The 20,370-nt window shown below is 44.7% G+C and overlaps 1 protein-coding gene across 1 annotated transcript in view; it reads left to right on the top strand.

Moving 5' to 3' along the window:
- The window catches only part of CRISPLD2 (cysteine rich secretory protein LCCL domain containing 2), a 29,996-nt gene extending 10,121 nt beyond the window's left edge, over positions 1-19,875 (top strand). Inside the window, exons 4-15 of the mRNA XM_083869985.1 lie at positions 2,078-2,210; positions 2,311-2,426; positions 3,739-3,839; positions 5,009-5,170; positions 6,453-6,513; positions 7,209-7,275; positions 8,276-8,406; positions 8,562-8,605; positions 9,490-9,562; positions 10,220-10,295; positions 14,409-14,542; positions 16,511-19,875. Of these exons, the coding sequence (XP_083726111.1) occupies positions 2,078-2,210; positions 2,311-2,426; positions 3,739-3,839; positions 5,009-5,170; positions 6,453-6,513; positions 7,209-7,275; positions 8,276-8,406; positions 8,562-8,605; positions 9,490-9,562; positions 10,220-10,295; positions 14,409-14,542; positions 16,511-16,565 (1,153 nt within the window). The 3' untranslated portion in view covers positions 16,566-19,875. The remainder of the gene's footprint in view (positions 1-2,077; positions 2,211-2,310; positions 2,427-3,738; positions 3,840-5,008; positions 5,171-6,452; positions 6,514-7,208; positions 7,276-8,275; positions 8,407-8,561; positions 8,606-9,489; positions 9,563-10,219; positions 10,296-14,408; positions 14,543-16,510) is intronic.
- Positions 19,876-20,370: the final 495 nt, after the last annotated feature.

Raw genomic sequence — 20,370 nt, 5'->3', positions numbered from 1 at the left:
GAAAGGTTTGCTCTGATGCTTGGTGGAGCACTGTGGAGGTGGGAGAAGAGCTGGGGGTCGTTAATTGTGATGGTTTCAGTGGGATGGTTATTGTGGTTAATACCTGCAGACACCTTCCACTGAGACTTCCCAGGAAACCAGCTCTGATTTGGGCTCCTCCATCCATCTGGATCTCGGGGCAGCACCTCTTAAAGTATCACACTTAAAGTCATTCCTCCTCCTTGAGGAGAGCAGGTACAGAAACATGAACCCTTGCTCCTAAATCTGCTGTTTCAGGGAAGGTTCTGGCATCATGCAGCTGAAAGCTGAAGTTTCTCAGGAGCAATGTCTGCATTCAGCTCAGAATTTGTCTGGATTCAGTTCAGAGTTTAATTATCTCTCGCTGTGTTTTCCATAAATATTTATCTGGCTCCTGATTTTTCTTTACTGAAAACACTTTGCAGGGTTGTCTTTTTTTTTTTTTTTTTTTTTCAATTCCTGGGACAAGTTGTTAAACTAGAGTCATTAACTCAGTTAGGAAAGCTGACATGAAGGCTTCCAAAAGGATTTTCCTCTCCATCTCAAGGTGAAATTTGTTTATTGTTAAGCCCATGTTTTTAAGCTTGTTATAGGTTAAACCTGCTTTGCACAGCAAGCATTTTATACTTGCTCAGGAGCCCTGAGTGTTTTCCCCCTCATTTCCTGGGTGGAAGTCGAGTTATCTTTGCTGTAAATCAGGTGGAACGTGGTGGAAAGCAAGCAAAAATTTGCTGGTGTGAAATTAGCCTGATGTAAAAATTTGGCCCTTTTTAATATTTGGAAAGTAGAGTGGTTAATTCATTGGAAACAAAGTCAAAACACTGTGCTGTTCTTGGCTCTCCTACCAGTGCTCAGGATGGCCATGGGCTCCTGATGGAGGAAGATCCAATCTTGCTCCCTTTGAGGTCCCTGAGAGGAAAGAAAAATCAGATCTATCTCAGCTTTTTCAGGAACGGGCCATGACTTGATTGCCTCCATTTCCTCTCCCGTCAAATAGGATTCGGAAAGAATTCGCCTCATGACATCATGAGATGGATGTTTTTAAAATACTCCTAATGAACGATTTTTAATGAAAAGTTGGCTGGAGGGATAAGCTCCAGTTGGTAATGATATCATTTGGATTGCTGGCAGCTTGCTCCCTGTGAGCTGTTGAAAGCCATCAAAGAGCAGTGGGTTTGGTGCAGTTTGCAGATCACTCTGTTTGCTCACTGTGTACACAATGTTTAAAATGTGTATGGGTTTCTACAGGGAGTTTTGACACCATTTTTTGCTCCCCAAACACCATCAGCACTGCCTCAGACCGTGGTATCTGAGGCAGAGATTACACACAGGGTAAAGAGGACTTGGTAAAGGGGAAAATTCCTGCCAAAAAAGGGTAGGAGAGGTGTGCAGTGCACCAACTACTCCACACCAACTCCTGGTGGGATGTGTGTGAGGAAAAGCCCACTCACTTTCAAAGGTCTGACAGTATTGGCTGTGAGTTCACTTCCAGATTGAGCAAATCACCCCATGGTAAAATAGGTACATGATGGCTTCTGGTTTAAGATGTTTGGCAAAGCCCAACTTCTGTTTACTTTGAAAACACGACCTTCCGCCAAACTAGAAGTTATTTTGTAGTTGAGTGGAAAAGTGAGAGGGCATTTCAGGTCAGCAGCACTTGAGGATCATGTCAAACCCATAAATCATACAGAGTCAGGTCAGGCTGTGAATCTGAGGAAAAAAAATCATAGAAACACACAACAGTTTGGGTTGGAAGGGACCTCAAAGATCTTCCAGTTCCAACTACCCTGCCATGGGCAGAGACACCTTCCACTGTGCCAGGCTGCTCCAAGCTCCATCCAACCTGGCCTTGGACACTGCCAGGGATCCGGGGGCAGCCACAGCTTCTCTGGGCATCCTGTGCCAGGGCCTCTCCACTCTCACAGGGAGCAATTCCTTCCCAATATCCCACCAAACTCTTCATTTTAAAAAACTTTTTTTTTTTTTTTTTTTTTTTTTTTTAATTTGAGACCTTCTACCAGAACATCCTGACTCCAACTGCCTTTTTTCCCCCCCTCAGGTATCGATCTCCAGCGTTCCACGTGCAGTCCTGGTACGATGAAGTGAAGGATTACACATTCCCATATCCTCATGAGTGCAACCCGTGGTGCCCAGACAGGTGCACAGGTGCCATGTGCACACATTACACCCAGGTAAAGGACTCCAAGGGGTCTGTACCCACACTCCCCACATCCCCCCTGTGTCTAGATTGGGGTATTTTGCTTATTTTCAATAATTGCATCTCTCTTACAGATAGTCTGGGCCACGACCAACAGGATTGGCTGTGCTGTGCATGTCTGCAAGCAGATGAATGTGTGGGGAGAGATCTGGGAGAACGCTGTCTACCTGGTCTGCAACTACTCCCCCAAGTAAGGCAGAGCAGCTGGGCTCTCTCCAGCTCTCCCCCAAAACTGGCAGCTCTCTTCACAAGCTCAGGATCTGGGGAAGAGATTTCAGGCAGTCTAGACTGGTGGTTGTGGCTTTAAATTTTTTCTTTAGGCAGCAGCAAAGGGATGGTTCAAAACTACTGGAAAACTGAATGAGAGGCTGGGGCCAGGCTGGAGCTTTGATGTTCCTGCCACGGGAAGGGAAAGGAGGAGCAGGAGATGAGGAGATGGCCAGGATGGAGCTGGCGTGTGCTGCTGAGCAAGGCTTGCTCTCTGCTGTCACAGGGTGGGAAGGGATGGGGTGGTGGTTAATGCCAAAAAACCCCTGAAATAACTGCAGCAGTCAAGATCTCGCTAGCTCGACGGTTTGATTAAATTTCAAAATGAAAATCATATTTCTTGCCTACTACATCCAGGAGAAGTTTACTACCTGGCAATGGGAGTTAATACTTTCTGGTTTAATGGCTAATAGGAGAAACATTCCCACTCCGAGCCCTTGGCAGTTTAAAACTTCAAAACAAAATGAAATAAGGAAATTGCTCCGTGCAAAAGGAGTGGCCTGGGGAGCATCCGACTTCAGGGGACTTTAGTGCAGAATAATACACAGGAAAAAGGAGTGTGGGGCTGCAGCTGTCATGTCCCAGGCAGAGCTGTCTGGGTGGGTTCTCTAAGCCCCTCTCCCCATGTCAGATGAGCACATTTTGGTGTTGGTTTGGTGGGATTTAACAACCTGCTCCTCCTGAGGGGTAACAGCATCTCCCACAGAGCCCCCACTGCAGGCTGGGCCATTTACACGTCATCCATTCAGAGCTGCTGGATGGAAAAATGCTCTATTTCTGCAGCTTCTGCTTAATCTTTTCTCTCTGGCATCGGTGCACATTGTCCTCATGTGGCCTTATAGGTGGAGACAGCTGAAAGAGCATAACCAGGAGTTTATGGCCACAGCTTAACTCCAGCTCCTTCAACCTCCTCATCCCCTAAAACTTGCAGGACAGAATGCCAAAATGGGCTGTTGTTTCTGGGGACTTCCTTCAGCAAAATGCAGTAATCCATTGATTTACCCCTGTTTACACACAATCCTGGTGTTTATATTGGAATGTAATATAAATGTGACATGATACAAGGTTTAAGTAAACTCCTAAAAAAAGTCATTTTAGAGATGGAAAAAGGAGTAGCATCTTTCCTACAAGACTGGTTGTTTAGTTGCCTTAGGCCAGGATGATGTTCCTGGTTTTGGAGGCTTGGAAAGGTGTTTTGGTTGCCTGGTGGGTGCTCATTCCTGCTGTGCTTCCAGGGGGAACTGGATTGGAGAAGCTCCGTACAAGACCGGCCGTCCCTGCTCCGAGTGCCCACCCAGCTACGGGGGGAGCTGCCAGAACAACCTCTGCTACAAAGGTACTGCTGGGGCACCCCTGGGTGGGGGACAAGGCTGGAGAAAACCTGTGGAAGCTTCTAATTAGAACCAGCCACTGCTTCACACCCCTTTTAATCAGCCACCCTCAATATTGTGATGTTGGGACAGGTGGGAAATCACCAGCCACTGAAAGCAAGAATCCCTGAGCTGCTGAAAACCTGGAGCTGGGATTCAGCACATTTTCCTGGTGGAAACAGGGAGCTTGGATGGAGAGAAGCTGCTTTGAGCTTTCCTGGGTTTGTCAGGGGGTGTTGAGGCTGCAGGCAGGAGCCATCCCATCCCAGCAGGGTTTGATGGAGGAGGGAATGCTCTCCAGGGCTCAGCAGAGACATTGTGGGTGGGCAGAGCTTGGCTGCCTGCCCTGCTCCTCCAAGGGCCATGGATGGAGCCTTTCCCTCCCTCCCCACCTTGGTTCTCAGGGATGCAAAATTAACATAGAGATTTGTGTCTCTTGGAGGAGAGGAGGGGGATCCTGAAGGGTTTTTCCTGACCTGTGAAGTATTTTTGGAAAGGAGGTCAATAGAGTAAAATATATTATTATTAGGGTGAGCCCCCCAGTGCAGCAATGGATCTCCTGGGGTCATTTCTCTCCTCCCAAGTGTTTCATTTCCCAGAGAAAACAAAACTGGGCTCTTTGAAACAGGGAGATTCCCTGGAGACTTGCCCAAAGCAGAGGCTTATTTTGCTGCCACAATGCATTTCTCATTTTTTATCTTGTGGGGTTTGAAGGAGGACCCCGGGGTGCAGGTGGGCTGCAGCAGGGAGAAGGAAGGGGATGCCCGGTGGAGTATGAGCCCTTCAGCAAATTTGTGTTTTCCTCCAGAGGGAAGAGCTCAGTTGGAAACAGAGGAAGCAAAAACAGCTTTTTTTTTTTTTTTTTTTTTTTTTTTTTTTTTTTTTTTTTTTTCACTAATTAGTTTGGAATCCCTTCAAATCTCTTTTGTGAGATGCTGTAAATGCTCCTCATGTGCAGAGAGCAGGACAGGAGTGTCCTGGCAATATCCCTGTCCTTCATCCAATAGATATTTTTGATGTCCCAACCACTTAAAAGCAGATCCTTGTCCAACAAAATCACCCCCACAAAACACAACACTCTCTGACCTGCCCACCAATGTGAGTAATTATTTTGAATCCCCCTTTTTTTACCCAGACCACCGTTATGAGGATCCCATCATTGCTGAGACAGAGGAGACCAACGAGGTGGAGATCCCGCAGGTGGCGGAGCAGAAGCCGGTGCAGTTCCACCTGCCAGAAAACAAACCCAGCCCAAAAACCACCAAGCCCAAGAAAATCACCCCAGAATCCTACATGAGTAAGACACAGCCCTCCTTTCTTTTCAGCTCCTATGAGCTTTGAAAGCCCTCTGTGGGAAGTGAGGAGAGGAGGCTCGGGGATAAAGGAGCTGGGAGGATGTTTGGGTGGAGGAAGAGGTGATGTGTGTGAAAATTCACTGCTAATTGTGCAGAAAGCTGCTAGAAGTGATGAGCAAAGCTTTTAAAAACAGCTTGTATCTTCTGCAGATTGATCTGTCAAAGTTACGTGTTTGTTTCAGTCATTTAATAGAACTTTAGAATGGTTTGGCTTGGAAGGGACATTAAAGCACATCCAGTGCCCCTCCCTGCCATGGGCAGGGACACCTTCCACTGTCCCAGGCTGCTCCAAGATCTGTCCAGCCTGGCCTTGGATGCTTTCAGGGATCCAGGGGCAGCCACAGCTTCTCTGGGAACCCTCCCAAGGAACAATTCCTTCCCAATATCCCATCCAGCCCTGCCCTCTGGCAGTGGGAAGCCATTCCCTGTGTCCTGTCCCTCCATCCCTTGTCCCCAGTCCCTCTCCAGCTCTCCTGGAGCCCCTTTAGGCCCTGAGGATGCTCTGAGCTCTCCCTGGAGCTTCTCCTCTCCAGGTGAGCACCCCCAGCTCTCCCAGCCTGGCTCCATCTCTCAGAGCATCTCTGTGACATCCTCTGACTGACTCCAGCAGTCCATGCCCTCCTTATCTCAATAAAACATCAGTGCACCAAAAAACCTCTCAATCAGTGATAAACTTAGGAAATACTGGTTTTATTTCTCCTTTAAAAAAGTCTGCACTCAGCACTTCCCCTTCTTCACAACTTTTCTGGGGTTTGTAGCTTGTTTCCTCTTTATTTCTTGCTTGGGAATATTCCTGAAGTTATTAATGGAGCTGCTGGTGCTTCCTGAGTTGTTTTCCAACCGCTGTTAATTAAAAGACACTGATTGAGAAAACAAGGTGGGGCAAGCCAGCGGGTCCTTTTCAAGTTTATCTGCCAGCATCTGGAGAGTCTGTAATTAAAAGGGGGATGAGAGCTCTGACTGCAGACCTGGGGCTGTAAATCAAAGCCTTTCAGCTGTCAGCTGCATCTTCCTTGCTAATATTGCAAAGACACCTGTCTCAGGTGAAGGGCTAAAGAGGCACCCGGAGCCCCAGGCTGGATAAAATCAGATCTTTATCTTGCTGCACCAAAGACCTCCAGGAAAGATATGTGGAGGCTGCTCATTTCTGTAGCTCGGGAGCAAGCTGAGCAATTTCCTTTTTTTAAAAAAATGTATTTATTGGATTTTTTTTTTCCTCCCCAGCACAAGTCATTACCTGTGAAACCAAGATGAGAGACAAGTGCAGAGGCTCAACGTGCAACAGGTAGAGTTTTGTTGATACTTCTTGGAGTGCTGAGGGGAAAAAAGTAAATAAATGTTTGCTTTTTATTACTAAATATTTTTAATTAAAAATTAATAAATATTTACTTTTTATTACTAAATATTATTTATATGGCTACATAGAATAGGTTTATAGGATAGGTTGCACTATGTATTTTTTGTGACTCTCCAGGTAGATCTCTTTAGGAAAACCCCCCAAAACCCAACAAAAAATCCCCTAAATTTCTCTTAATTCAAGCCTGGCAATAAGTTGAGTTGGTTGATTTCATCCAGCCGTGATGACCCACAGTTTCAGGTGTCCAAAAATAATTTAATAAATTCAGGCAGAGTCATTTTTCGAGCCTTTTTCATGCATTCCACTGCTGGCCCAGCCAGACCAATAATTCATGGCTCATCCCCTCCCAGCCAGTCAAGAACTTCTGGTTAAGGTTTCTGCAGAGAACAGGACAGTTTATCACTTGGAGAAAAACCAAATCCACAGAACCTAAATATTGGTCGGGCTCTCGAGGAGGGTGGAGCGACTGTTTTTTAAAAAAAAGTAGCTATTTTGCAATCCTGTTTTTAAAAACGGCAGAGCTACGTGAAATGAATGGAATGACTGTTAAACGAAATAGAGTCAAACTCTTGTTTTTCTTGAATTGTTTTTCCGCCACCCTCATAGATATATGTCTTCACTAGGTATTTGTGCCCAGCTGGCTGCCTGTACAGTAAGGGAAAGATCTTTGGAACATTTTATTACGAAAGTGTAAGTACCTTTTAATAGCTGCTGGATGTAATGTTGTGGGAGCCAGTGGTAATGACAGAAATGGGAAATGCCATCCTGGTGTAATTTGGCTTTTTTGTATCCTCCGGTCGTGGGTGCTGTGAAATGGTGCTAATAAAGATTATCTGTATTTTCCCTCATCTTGGTGTTGAAAAAAGGGACAGACTCTGGGAAGGCAAAGTGGTTCTAGACGGGATTTTGTCAGGAATTGTCCTTAATGTGGACACCCATGGAAAGGGAGGGATGAGGATCAATAGGCAGTTCCTACAAGGATCTCTTTGTTCGTGTGGGCAGCTGTCATCTGAGCACAAACTTTATATTAAAAACACTGTTAAGTTTTGTAACTAAATAATATTTTGAGCTGATTTGCTTGATCTTTAATAAGGTAACTTATAAATAGAGCATTGCACCATTTTCCCATCAAAACTACTTTTGGGGTGAAGATGAAAGAGGGGTTTTTTTGGGGTAAAATCAGGGTTTTTTTCCCTATTCCAACTGTTGGTGCGTGACTGCATCACCCCTGGTGTGTCTTTGCCCTGCAACTTCTGTGATTGCAGACACCCAACCCCTCCAAGTGGCGTCAGCAGAAATATTTTGGGTTTGAATATTTTGTCGAGGACTGGAAATATTTCAGGCTGGTCGTTCACTTCCAACGCTGCCTTTCCTCTAAATTGTATTTAAATGTATGGTTTTGTTATTTAAAAAAAAAAAAAAAAAAAAAAAAAAAAAAAAAAAAAAGCTTGCTATTCAAAAAAGCTTGCAGTGCTTAAAATAATAGTAATAAAAGAATCAGGCAGTGTTGGGAGAGTAGGATTTAACAACCAGATTCCAAAGGAATGTGCTCAGCTTGTTTTCCACTTTGGTGCTTTGGTGGTGGTTTCATTTCTCCTCCGTTTTTCACGTAGCAGTTGGGGCAGCGTTGCTTTGTGAATGAGATTTTATTTGATTTATTTCACACTCCTGTTTATTTATCTCCTGTCAGTCCTCCAGCATTTGCCGTGCTGCAATCCATTATGGGATCCTGGACAACAAAGGAGGGCTGGTGGACATCACCAGGAAAGGGAGGACACCTGCTTTTGTGAAATCCACCAGGAACGGTGTGGAGTCATTCAGGTACTGCCTGCACCCAAAAATTGGTGATATTTGCTTTAAATGCAACCAAATGTTCAGTCATCTTTGTTGCTCTAGTGTAGACACAGTGATCCAAGTAATTCTACTCTGTTTATTTTTTTAATAATTTTTTGTTTGTTTGTTTACTTGTTTTACAGGAAAAGCAAACCTTCAAATGCATTCATGGTTTCCAAAGTCACAAGTAAGTTTTAAAAGTTGTGGGGAGAAAATATTGTTGCTGGAGTTTTATGGGGTACTTGAAAACATCATTCCTTCCAGGGCTCTTTTAAGTTTTCAGTGATTGTGTCAAATGGTTCTGTGCCACAACCCAACCCTGGAATGGTGGTCCAGGGTGATCTAGAACCTTGGGGTGATTGTCCACCCACCTTGGGCAATTCCACCACCACCCACCTCATTTTCCTGGGGGCATCTAAAAGAAAGGGAAAGAAATAGGTGATAATGGACCAATTCCAGCAGCATCTCCTGCTGATGGATCATGGTGGGGTCCAGGCTTCAGCTGCTGATAGTAAAGGCATGAAAGTTGAACTGCCCATCTTTAAAAGCCTCAGTGAATTGTCAGCATTACAAAAACTGAAAAAAAAGGTTAATGTCCTAGTGCAGTAATGTAATGAAAACCACAATACATGTGAAATTAATTTTTAACAGTGAGTCATCACATTTCTGATGGGCATATAAATAAAGCCTGCTCTACTCTTTAAACAATTCCCACTTTCTGAATATCTTTGAAAACTTCCTCCAGTGCAGACTCATCCTTTTGATGAGATCCACCTGAGCCCCTTTCAGGGAGAACTGTAGTGTCAGGATATTTGGGCTCTATATCTGGAGCTGTAACAAACCCACAAGCTGTGGATCAGCTGCTTGTCTCTTTTGAAAGCTGTGACCTTTTTAAGGCCACGTTGTAGAGTGGCTGCAGGATTCCTGCTGATCAGCCCCGTCCTGGGATCCTGGTGCTCTCAGTTGGACAAGGACCTCACCAAATGCATTGTGTGGCTCTGACTTGTGTTTTCTGCAGCAAGCCTGAGCTTTTGGGTCTAATCATTTGCCTTTCCACGTTTATCTTGGCAGCACAGACTCTGGACTGTTACACCACAGTAGCTGAACTGTGCCGCTTCAAAAAGCCAGCGAGCCACTGCCCAAGGTAACACAAATCTGTTTGGTTTAAACCCTCTGCCCTAAGGAGGGGCAGCTTGACAGAGGTGCTGGGGGCCCTGGATTTGAGGGCTGGTGGGAGAAGAGCTGATCATACTGGCTGAACTGGAGGAGGGGGTGTTTTCCTCCTGCCACCATGCTTTTCTTGGCATCCCTGTAAAATATTCACTTTGTGTTTTTGGATGGCTTCAAGTAACGTCCCAGCCAGGCTGTGCACAGTCCTGTCCCAGCACACTCTCATAACTGCACACTTTGTATTTTTGCTTCTGCATTTGCTGGGGTTTGGATGTGGTTTTCCTTTCCACCTTAAAACATGGAAGAAGTTTGTTCTGGAAACTGTGCAGGATTAAGTGACAGGGGAGGGGGGCACAGACACATGCAGGGATTTGGGTGCACAGAACTGAGCAAAAATACAGGCACTCCCCCTTGAGAGGGTCATAAAAGACCAATCCCTCTTCCAGTGGCCCAAATCCCTCTATTTGCAGTTCTGCAGCAGCAACCAAATGTCATCTGAGGGGAGCGAATAATCAAATTCACTGTTGCCACCTGCAGACCAGATGCAGGCACTTGAAATCTCCCAGGAATGCAGCTCGCCTTCCTGTCCAGCAGTGCCATGGAGAATAAATCTGAATCCATTGTTTTCTAGGATTTATTGCCCAGCCCACTGCAAGGACGAGCCGTCGTACTGGGCACCGGTGTTTGGCACCAATGTTTATGCTGATGTGAGTACAAACCTTTCCCTGTGTGTCTGACAGTCCTGTCCCTGAGCTGGGCTCACACCGGGGTTTTTTGGGAGAAATTCACACTCTCTTGTGGTTATTCCATGTGGGGATGGGAAAATTTGGGGTGAAATATGGGGTAGACAGGCTTGGGGAGCCCTTCTGTTCTCCAAGGCTGATTTGTTCTGAAGGACTTGGATGTGTCACTCCACAACTCCTTGGGTTGTGGTCACCGGGTTTGGTGAGTCCTTTTACTCTCCAGCACTGATTCCTTCCTAGAGATTTGGTTATGTCCCTTGACCTCCCCAAGCCTTTGGGCCCCAGCTGTGAAATCATGGTTACAATTGTTTACCTTTGTAAAGCATTTTGGGATTTATGGATGAGCACCAAAGGGATTTTATTCCATCCTATCACACTATAGAGCTGACAGAAAAAGACCTCTCTACCCTCTCCTCCTCCTTCTGGGAGATGAGCAGTTTCTGAGCAGCCAGGACAGAGCTCAAAGCAGTGGAAAGAAAGTGTGTGAACTGGTTTTATGGGTTTGTTTTTCTGAGCTCTGCTCATGGGGATGAGCAGAGACTTGATGCTAAAACTAGGCAGAGTCATTTTCTTGAAATCTCTTAATATTAGTCCTGTAAAAACTGGGTCTCAATGTTTTTCCATTTGTGGGTACCTGGTTATTTTGGGGTTTTTTTCCTCATTTTCCTTTTTCCATCGGGGAAAATGAGCTCAGGAATGGCAGCTCCCTGGGTGCCCTGTAGCCTGTAGGATTATGGCTTTTGAGAGCCTGGGGGAAGCAGTCAGCAGATTGTGGACCCCCAGCTTTGGCTCACCCTGGAGCTTTGCAGACTGCTGAGAAAATCCATCCTGCAGGAATCATGAAGTAATTTGGAGAAGCAATTTTGAAAGCAATTAAAAAAAAAAAAAGGCACAACATTTTTAATTTTTGCTCAAGACCAATTTTTTTTTAAGGTAGAGCTGCACAAACAGGTTATCCTGGGTTAGCTCACAGGCAAATCCACGGAGCAGCTGCCTCCCTGCAGTACCTGCCTCCTGCATGCTCCCACCTGCAGGAAATGGGAAATAGTTTTCTCTTTTTTTTTTTAACGGAGGGCAAAACCTCCCTCAGATCAGCCCTGAACAGGGCCTGTGATTACAAAGGAATTAGGTGAGGAGCAGCATCCCAGGCTGGCATTACACTGACGCAAAAGGATTAGTGTCCTTTAATGAACCCATTTCCTACCATCCCTCCTGGGTATTGTTTCATAAACAGGGGCATGGATGGTGGCTTGGGAGAAAAAAAAAAAAAATCAGTAATAATAATAATAATAAAGTATTTGGCCACTTCCTCGAGGGTTGGATTAACCTTTTGTTGGACCACTGTGCTAGCAGGGTGATGTGGAGGTGCCAGGAAAGCTTTGAGGTTGGTGGCAAAGCAGGTGAAACCAGCTGGGACAAAGAGTTTGAGGTGACTCTGAATGGGGCTGCAGAGGGAGAGGTGGGGATGCTGGGAATGCTCAGAATGAGAAGTCAAGAAGAGAAATAACCACACCAGGCAAGGGGAATTTGGCAAAAGCTTTTCCCAGGAAGAAAAGCCTGTGGGGAATTAACCCAAGCCCCCTGCTGAGGAATAATTAAAACAGGCAATGAGACAAGTGTTGGTCTTCTGGGAGGACTTTGGGAAGCCAACTTCATGTCTAGTGTGGCACCTTCATGGCTCTGGGGGCACTTGGGCTCCAACTGAGTCTTCTTCAATAAGCTATCTAAAAGAAAATTAAACACTTAGCCCCATTTCCAGTCTGCATTTTGCTTTAAAAAGCAGCTCAGGGAATTGTTCTTTGGGAAATCAGTAAGACTGTGGAAGAGGGATGGAGGAGAGACTTGAATTTTGGGGTAAATTAATAAAATGCAAGAAATATGCAATGGTAAAAGTGGACAGGCCTGGTTCTGGGATGATCACAGAACCATGGAATGGTTTGGGTTGGAAGAGACTTCAAAGCTCATCCAGTTCCACCCCCTGCCATGGGCAGGGACACTTTCCATAGATTGCTCCAAACCCTGTCCAGCCTGGCCTTGAGCTGTTGGAACAGCCAGGGATCTTTATGAAGGCTGTAAAAGAGCTTTTGACTTCCATGAGGCTCTGTCATTTGTCACAGTGCCTGGCTCCTGGTTTCCTGCAGGGGAAACCCATCCCTGTCCCTGCCCAGGGGCCCTGTGGAGCCAGGAAAGAGAACAACACCCTCACTTTTGAGATCAGGTTTTATCCACAGCTATGCAGTGATTGCTTGAGTGGATGGATGGATGGATGGATGGATGGATGGATGGATGGATGGATGGATGGATGGATGGATGATGATCTGCAGGAGTTTGTCACCAGAGCAAACAGAGTTGGGAGTCAGCTGTCAGGAGATATGAATGATTAAATGATGACTCAGTGATTAAACCAGTCACACTAGTGAGGAAATTCTGGGTGATTAAGCTCATAGTCAGAGAATATTGTTGATGACCCACTATAAAGTGTGTTGTGATTTTATGTTGTGTGCCCTGGGGCTCATTTCATCAGGAATTGGTCTCAGAGCATCCCAAGGGGCTCCACCATGGGAAACTGTTCTATTGTCATTACTGCTGTACTCCTGAACCTGGAAGGAAAAGCCTTTTTGTTGTAATATCTCATTTTCCAAAAGCTCTGAAATCAATTCATCAAAGCACAGCCTGTCCTGGGACATGAGAGGGCTGTAATCCAACAGGGTGATAAGGGGAAGTTTGGGGTGAGTCTGTTGGTCAAAGCTTTGAGTGAGCGGCAGAACAGCAAGTCCTGGAAAAATAAAACAAAACTAAACCAGGAATGCTTTAAAAAAGAACATCGTTCAGGATGTCTCCCAGTGGAGAACATTGCAAATTGATCCAGGAGAGTTTAATTTTACGAGCCAGTTTTAGATTTATAGATTTCCCACCACATATTAGGGCGAATTCACTGCATATCTTCCAAACACAGCATTCCCCTTGCTCCCTTGACCATATATAGAAGAAAAATACCAAACTGGCACTCAAAACTATGAGGGCTGCCAAGAGATAGGCCATCCAAAGTGATAAATATATAGGGGAAGGCAAAGCTGCCATATATGGCTGTGAGAGGGCAGCATGGGCTGTACTCGATGTATGCAATGGGAGCAGTTGCACTTGGCACTGGTTTTGTGGTACTTGGATTTTCAGCACTCAGGGCATTTCTGGGCTTGGGGTTTTCACCTGCTGCAGTTCTCTGTGCAAAGTTGGTTTTTTTTGCTTTCTGTTCTTCTGACTGTGCACATCTGGGATGTGCAACTGAGAAACTTCAGTCTTCCCAGGAGCGTAATCTCCCTCCACATTTGGTGTTGTTTTATGGGGTAATGCCCATCCAAAAACTACGCCAGTCATTGGGGACAGCCCTTCTGTCTTTCCTAGAAAGAAGGATGTGAACTGTCCCAGATAATTGGTGGTTATTTGCCTTAATTCAGAAAAAGCATTTCCTTTTCAAGCAGCTTTGCTGAGGTCAGTAGCAGAGTTTCACCTCAGAGGTTTCTCTGGTGCAGTGCCAACAGGCACTGGATGGGAAGTTGTCCTCAATTCAGTCTTGGCCCTGGATAAGATGAAGAAGTGTGGATTTAGACTGGACATTGGGAAGGAATTGTTCCCTGGGAGGCCCTGGCACAGGTGCCCAGAGAAGCTGTGGCTGCCCCTGGATCCCTGGAATGTCCAAGGCCAGGCTGGATGAGACTTGGAGCAACCTGGGACAGTGGAAGATGTCCCTGCAATGGCAGAGGGTGGTACTGGAAGATTTTTAAGATCCTTTCCAACCCAGACCATCCCGTGATTCTGTGATGATCTCACAGGTGCAGCTCCACCTCAGAATGATGGAAAACCTGCTTGTCCCCTGCAGTGATGGTGGCTCTTCTTTCACCCAGGGATTAGGACATACCTGCAAGATCTAGTCCCTAATTTGTCCCAAAGAGCGACAAAACAGTTTCATTACTGTTTCTTTTTCTAATCCCTGTTTTTCTTGGCATTTACAGAGTTGATAAATCTTGGTATATAAAATACAAACAGTGAGTAAGCCAAAGCAATTAAATCTCTTTTCAGAGCTCCAGTATCTGCAAGACTGCAGTGCACGCAGGGGTCATTTCAGATGAAAGGGGCGGCTTTGTGGACGTGATGCCCGTGGAAAAGAAGAAAACCTACGTTGGTTCCTTAAAGAACGGCGTCCAGTCAGAGAGGTGAGATTTCTTTCCTTTGTATTTTCCTCTTCTTTTCCACAGAGAATTCAGCTTCTGTCTGTGAAAGTCAGCAGGTTCCAGCTCGACAGGCTGGTGGCTTGGAAGGATGTGACTTCCCATTGTCACTGTGAGTTGTGGCACCCAAACAAATGGAGCGTGGTGTCCTGCTCTTACCTCCCCCCAGCCAGGAGCTGCATCCAGGCTGCTCTGAGAGGTGGGAGATGCTGTTAAGTCTTGTTAGATTTTGTTACAGCACAAGTCCAGGTTAATACATTTTGCTGTGTGTTTAACACATCAGGAGATGAGCACAGGTATTTTCAGTTTTCAGCCCAGGTCATGATTTTGGGTTTTATAATTTGGATTTCTACTCAATTCTGTGGTGTGGCATTCATTTGTATTTGTTGATTCATGTTCTCTATTCTCTTTCAAAGAAGCAGGAGTAAATTAACCTCTTGAGGCATGATCAAACACTTTTTGAAGGTGAATTTGCCATCCTTGTAGGGTTTTTTTGTAGTTTCTCTTGCTTGTTTCAGTGACCAATTGCAAATCTGTGCTTCCAAAATCCTGCACCTCCTCATGATCCCAACAATCCAGTCACAGCTCATCCAGTCCTTTCTAATTGGAGACTTCACTTTCAATCTGTTATGTGTTTTTTCAGATATTGGTGTGATGGCACTGATTTCTCAGGGCTCTCTTTGTAGGCACAGAATTTCCCACAGTTAGGGGGTTTTTGGTCACTGCTAACTCGGCCTGCTCTATGCAGTTCTTCTTTTATAAAGATCATAAGAAATTCTACCAAGTTTGCTGGTTTTATTCTAACAATGGATATTCCAGAATGCTTTAGAGCATCTCAAGAAATACCAACAGATTAAGACAGGAAAGCTGTAAGTTAAATATGGGTGGTTTAATATAGATTATCAGGGCCAGCATTTTCCAATTTGATAAATTAGGTTTAGATGAAAAACCTTTAGGTGAAATTCCTTTGAATTTTTTTTTTTAAATCTCAGTTTTGCTTTCACTGATTTAAGACAACTTTTTACTGGGATGGCAAACTGTGCCCTAGCTAAGAATAAATCCCACCACCCTCAGGGATGTGCAATGTGAGCAGCTTCATGCTGATCTGAGAGGTGAGGGAAACCAGAGACCTCCTCACAGCAGGGATGAAGATTTGGAAAATGTTATTTACACTCAGCAATAAGGAGCAGCTTTGTGCTGTGAGATTCACCAGACAGTGAAATAGCTTTTCCAAGATTAAGGTGAACCTTTACCCTTTAGGACACTGGAAATAACCTTGGGTAAAGATACACACCCAAACATGTATGGGAAAAGATTGCCTTGAGGATTTATTGGGTCCTTACTCTTGTTACAATATTTATTTTGTGGAAATAAGAGATTTTGCATTTTTCCTGGGTTTTTTTTCAGTGCAGTGGGGAATAGAAACACCCCCTTTCCCCATGCACACAGCCACCCCAAGCAGCTTTGGAGTCAGAGCATCTGGGGACACCCCTGCAGATTGAAAATGAATATCCATATTTATTGTCATTTAACTTGAGCTGATCTGGCCATTCCCACTGCCAGCAGTAGGAGCCAAGCCAGACAGGCCCTGGGAACCTGCCAGCCTCTTTGACAACTGGGTTTTTTTAGGAAAACATATTCCTCTTTATGCCTGAATCTCTGCACAAGGGAGCACAGTGTTCCTTGGATAAAAACTAAGGCTCTAAGAGAGTCTGTTGTCTTCCAGCTCCTTTTGTTGGCATTAGCATTACAGATTTGTATTGAAAATACACACACAAAAAAGGTGAAACTATGGATTTGTGCCACTTCTTTTTCATCCTTTACCTTTCCCCTGCTCCTGGTGGGGAAGAGATAGAAGAAATTCAGAGTTACCTGTTTTGGGTTCTGCAGTGTCTTCATTTTGGGTTCTGCAGTGTCTTCATTTTTTTCTTTTCCTCTTTCCTTTGTCTCCAGCTTGAAGAATCCTTCAGATGGGAACGCTTTCCGAATCTTTGCTGTGAAGCAGTAAATCCCCCCAGGGAAGGTGCAGGTTTCTTTGGGAGAGCTCTCTGTGGATCTCCAGAGACACCAAAGCTCCTCTGAACGGCATCAGCTCTGCCCGCACCCTCCTTGCCGACCTCCTTCAGGGAATTCCAAAAGAAAAAGTGGGGGAGAAAAAAAACCAAAAAATACCCCACAAACCCCCCAAGAAAAGACCCCAGGTTCTGACTCAGCTGTTGGCATCTCATCGCACCCGTGCAGCGTTGTATCTCCCTTGTCTCGTGTTTTATTTTTTGTGTTTCTCTAGGGGCATTCAGCGACCATAAACTGTTGTAAATTTCATTTTACCAGAGGTGTTGCTACACAGGACGGCGGCGGCTCCACGTGCAGCAGATTCAGGGATCTCAGCCCGGGCCTGGATGGTGTTTTTTTAGGGTGTGAAGCTTCTCCTGGGATGGGTGTGAGGATGAGCAGAGTCGGGAGTGAGCGGCAAAATGAGAAACTGGTTGAAAAATTGGATGGTTTGGGGAGAGGAGGGGCTTTGACAGAGTGCTTTTGTGCATGTTGGATGTTTTTTTCTGTGCAAAGGAGGGTAAAAAGTGGTGTTTTCCCACTGAGGTGGTGTGCAGCAACAGTGCTGTGTGAGGCCGGTGGGTACCTCCAACGATGGGGTTTGGGGATGTTCTTGGCAGCCAAAATTGAGGTTTTTGTGGGCCTGGAGCAGGGTGTAAAATGGTGGCAGAGATCCTCACTGCAGAAAATGAGGCCACCAGGTAATCCAAAGAGCAGGTTTAGTGTTTGCTGGTCAAACACTCCCAGGTATTTTGTTGAGTCTGGCAACCTCTGAGCAGCCAGAGAATCGAGGCTCCTGTGCTGGCACATCTCATCCTATACTCCACGCCATAACTTCAGTTAAATGCAGTGTATTGGTTTATACAGCAGTGCTGGTTGTTTTATAGTAGTTAGGTAGTGATAAAATTAATCTTATTTCTGCTAGGAATGGTTGCATCTGCAGGAAAGCAGGTTCACTTTCTCTTTGTGAAGCTCCTTGTGGTTGTGTGCAGTTCTGAGACTTTAAAATGCAGCATAAATTGGAGTAGATTAATTGTTCCTGTCCAATTTGTGAAGCCAACAGACCTCCACCTTCAATGGAAATGCTGTACCTGTGAGCATTTGATATCTAGGATGGTGGGTTTTGCAAAACTCACTAAGGTGTTGCAATGATGTTATTCCATATTTTGATATTTTTGTCTTGATGTCCACCCAAATGCATTTCAAACCAAGAGAAGGGCTCAGCATAAGCTGCTTTTTTAAGGCAGAAGAATATTCTCTGCTGCCTATTGGAAATGGGTTTTTATGATTGGTCTAAACACAAATCTGGTTGGTTTTTGATACACACACATCCAGTGACTTCATCAGTCTGAAGGACACAAAGTCAACGTCAAAGTGGTTCTTCAGTTCTTGTAAATGCGCAGCCCTTCTTCTCAATAACTGAAATATTGCAATATTGGATAACAAATGGGAAAAGTATTTCCCTCCGTTTGGCAGATGTTTCACAGCTGCTCTTATGCCCAGAACATGTTTGGTTTAATCTAGACAGACATAAGAGCCATCTCATCAAGGTCTTTCAAAACACAGACCAAAAGCATTTATATGATTAAGCGCTTCTTAAATTCTGTAAACACCATGAAATCAGCAAGGAAATGGCATTTAAATTACATTTATCACTCAGTTTGTCCCACCACTGGGATTTATTTCTCTGTAAAATCAGATTTTGGAAAGAAACCTTTTCTAAAACATGAAATCGGTGCTGCTTTGCACTGTCTCCAGAAATACTGCACAGAAAAGCTGCATTTGGGGTGGATAGAGAGAAGTGACCCTTCGTGTCATCTTTGTTTATGTAATATTGTCGTCCAAGGTGTACAGTATTGATTTTAGATAGGAAAAACTGAACTATTTCTTTTTCTTACTAAGTAAATTGATTTGTTGAAAACAGCTGGAACACATCCTAGAAAAAGCTGCTGGTTGGGAGCATTTGAGGTGTTGGCAGTGAGGAAAATCTTCCCCGTTTCTGCCTGTTTGGGAGTGTGCATGGTCTGGTTCAAGCCCATCCAACACTGCAGCAAGAACCTGGGACACCCTGGGCCAAAGGGGCTGGGAATTGGATTGGAGAGAGTGAGGGGTGCAGTCAGGTTCATGGGGACTGCAGGAGCACATAAAACACCTCGACTCTAGTGTAGGATCCATGAAAATTACGGATGGAAGGCGTTGGAAAGGAAAGTGAGGGCTCTTGGAGTAAAACCCAGGGGGTTACTGTGAGCACATAACAATCCAAACAGCTGGGGATGTACCTAAGTGATGGAGAAGGGGACAGGGGAAGGGTTATTATTCCAACAGAAATATCCTAAAAACGCTTAATTCAAGTTACAATCGCGTATTTTTATCTGCAGCCAACTGGTTTGGATTTTTAGAAACCGATGTTAATTTAAGTCTGTATCTGTTTATTTTTGTATTTGTTGTACAAAAGAGAGATTGTGACTTTGCTACACAAATATTTTTCGAGGTCCTGGGTGCTATTAATTTAAACATACCTCCACCAGAATTAGGGGCGATCAGGTCCTCCAAGGCAGTCATGACCTATCAGTGACTTGCAATCATGTGTGCTAGCTATTCATAAATAGGTGGGACAGTACCAGTTTTTTTTCAGCCAAATATTGACAGATTTTTATTTCTGACACCATGACATTGCCTCAGCCTGCTATATTTCAGTGCAGCTTGAAGATGCATCACGTCTGTATCTCACCAGGGCTGTTCCTCCTCAGCCCCAGCTCAGCACATCTGTGGGCACCTGAAGCATCCAGGTGCAGCCAAAGCTGATGCTGCCTGGTTGTTCTTTCCCAATAATTTGGGATTTGGAGGCTGTGGCATGATCATTGCAGGACATCTAGCTCAGCCAAATCTCCAGGAAACACAACCAGGGTGAAATCCAGAAGCCTTGGCTCCACTCATTCCTTCTTTTTAAGGCTTTCAGCCAACAGCTGGTTGAGGAGGCTCCAGTTGGTCACTTGTGCAGTCTAAATATTTAGGGCCAGTTCATAGAGTTGCTTTTTTTTTTTTTTTTTCTATGAAAAATGGTGTATTTTACTTCCTATGTATAAAAGTCACTTGTAAATTTTTGTTTGCCTTTGCATGTTTTCCAAGGGGCCGTGGTTGTTTATAAACTAGATTTTTTTTTTTTTTGTTCTAAATACAGAATTGTAAAATATCTTTTCCTCCCTACCCTTCCATTTTCTTTTGATTTCTGAATTATTTGTAAAATAAAACCTTCCCGGAATGAATGCTTCCTTTGTCTTTAATGCCCAGCCAGAGTTGGGTTTGTGTTTGGAAGAGCTATTTGGGATTAATCCTGGGGTCTGGAGTGTCCCCTGGAGAGTCTAAATGAGATTGGGATGTGCAAAGCCTGTTCCACAAACAAATAAACTACCCAGTACCCAGGCATTAAAACTCAGCCTTTACCCCATCAAAAATAAGAGGTATCCTTAGTGAAACATAGTGAGAGTAAGGGAAAATCACTGCCTGTCTGTGAATCCCTGCAACAACATGAGTTAATTAGATAAATGGGTTGGAAATAGTGTTTAATGATTTAGAGCTGCAAAATACAAGTGAGGTGGACTCCTCCTCACCTGAGCAGGCTGGTGTGAATTGCACCCTCGTTTTTTTGAAGAGAAAAGTATTCAGATTTTGTAATTCTCTTTGAATTTTTCTCCAGGCTGATCCTTGCTGACAGCACCACAAATCAAACCAAGATTTTTCCTGGTAATCCAACCCCGTTT

Source organism: Zosterops lateralis, assembly GCF_965231275.1.
Source record: "Zosterops lateralis genome assembly, chromosome: 12".
Taxonomy (NCBI): domain Eukaryota; kingdom Metazoa; phylum Chordata; class Aves; order Passeriformes; family Zosteropidae; genus Zosterops; species Zosterops lateralis.
The sequence above is the reverse complement of the archived record's forward strand: the minus strand, read 5'-3'. Positions and strand labels throughout refer to the sequence as shown.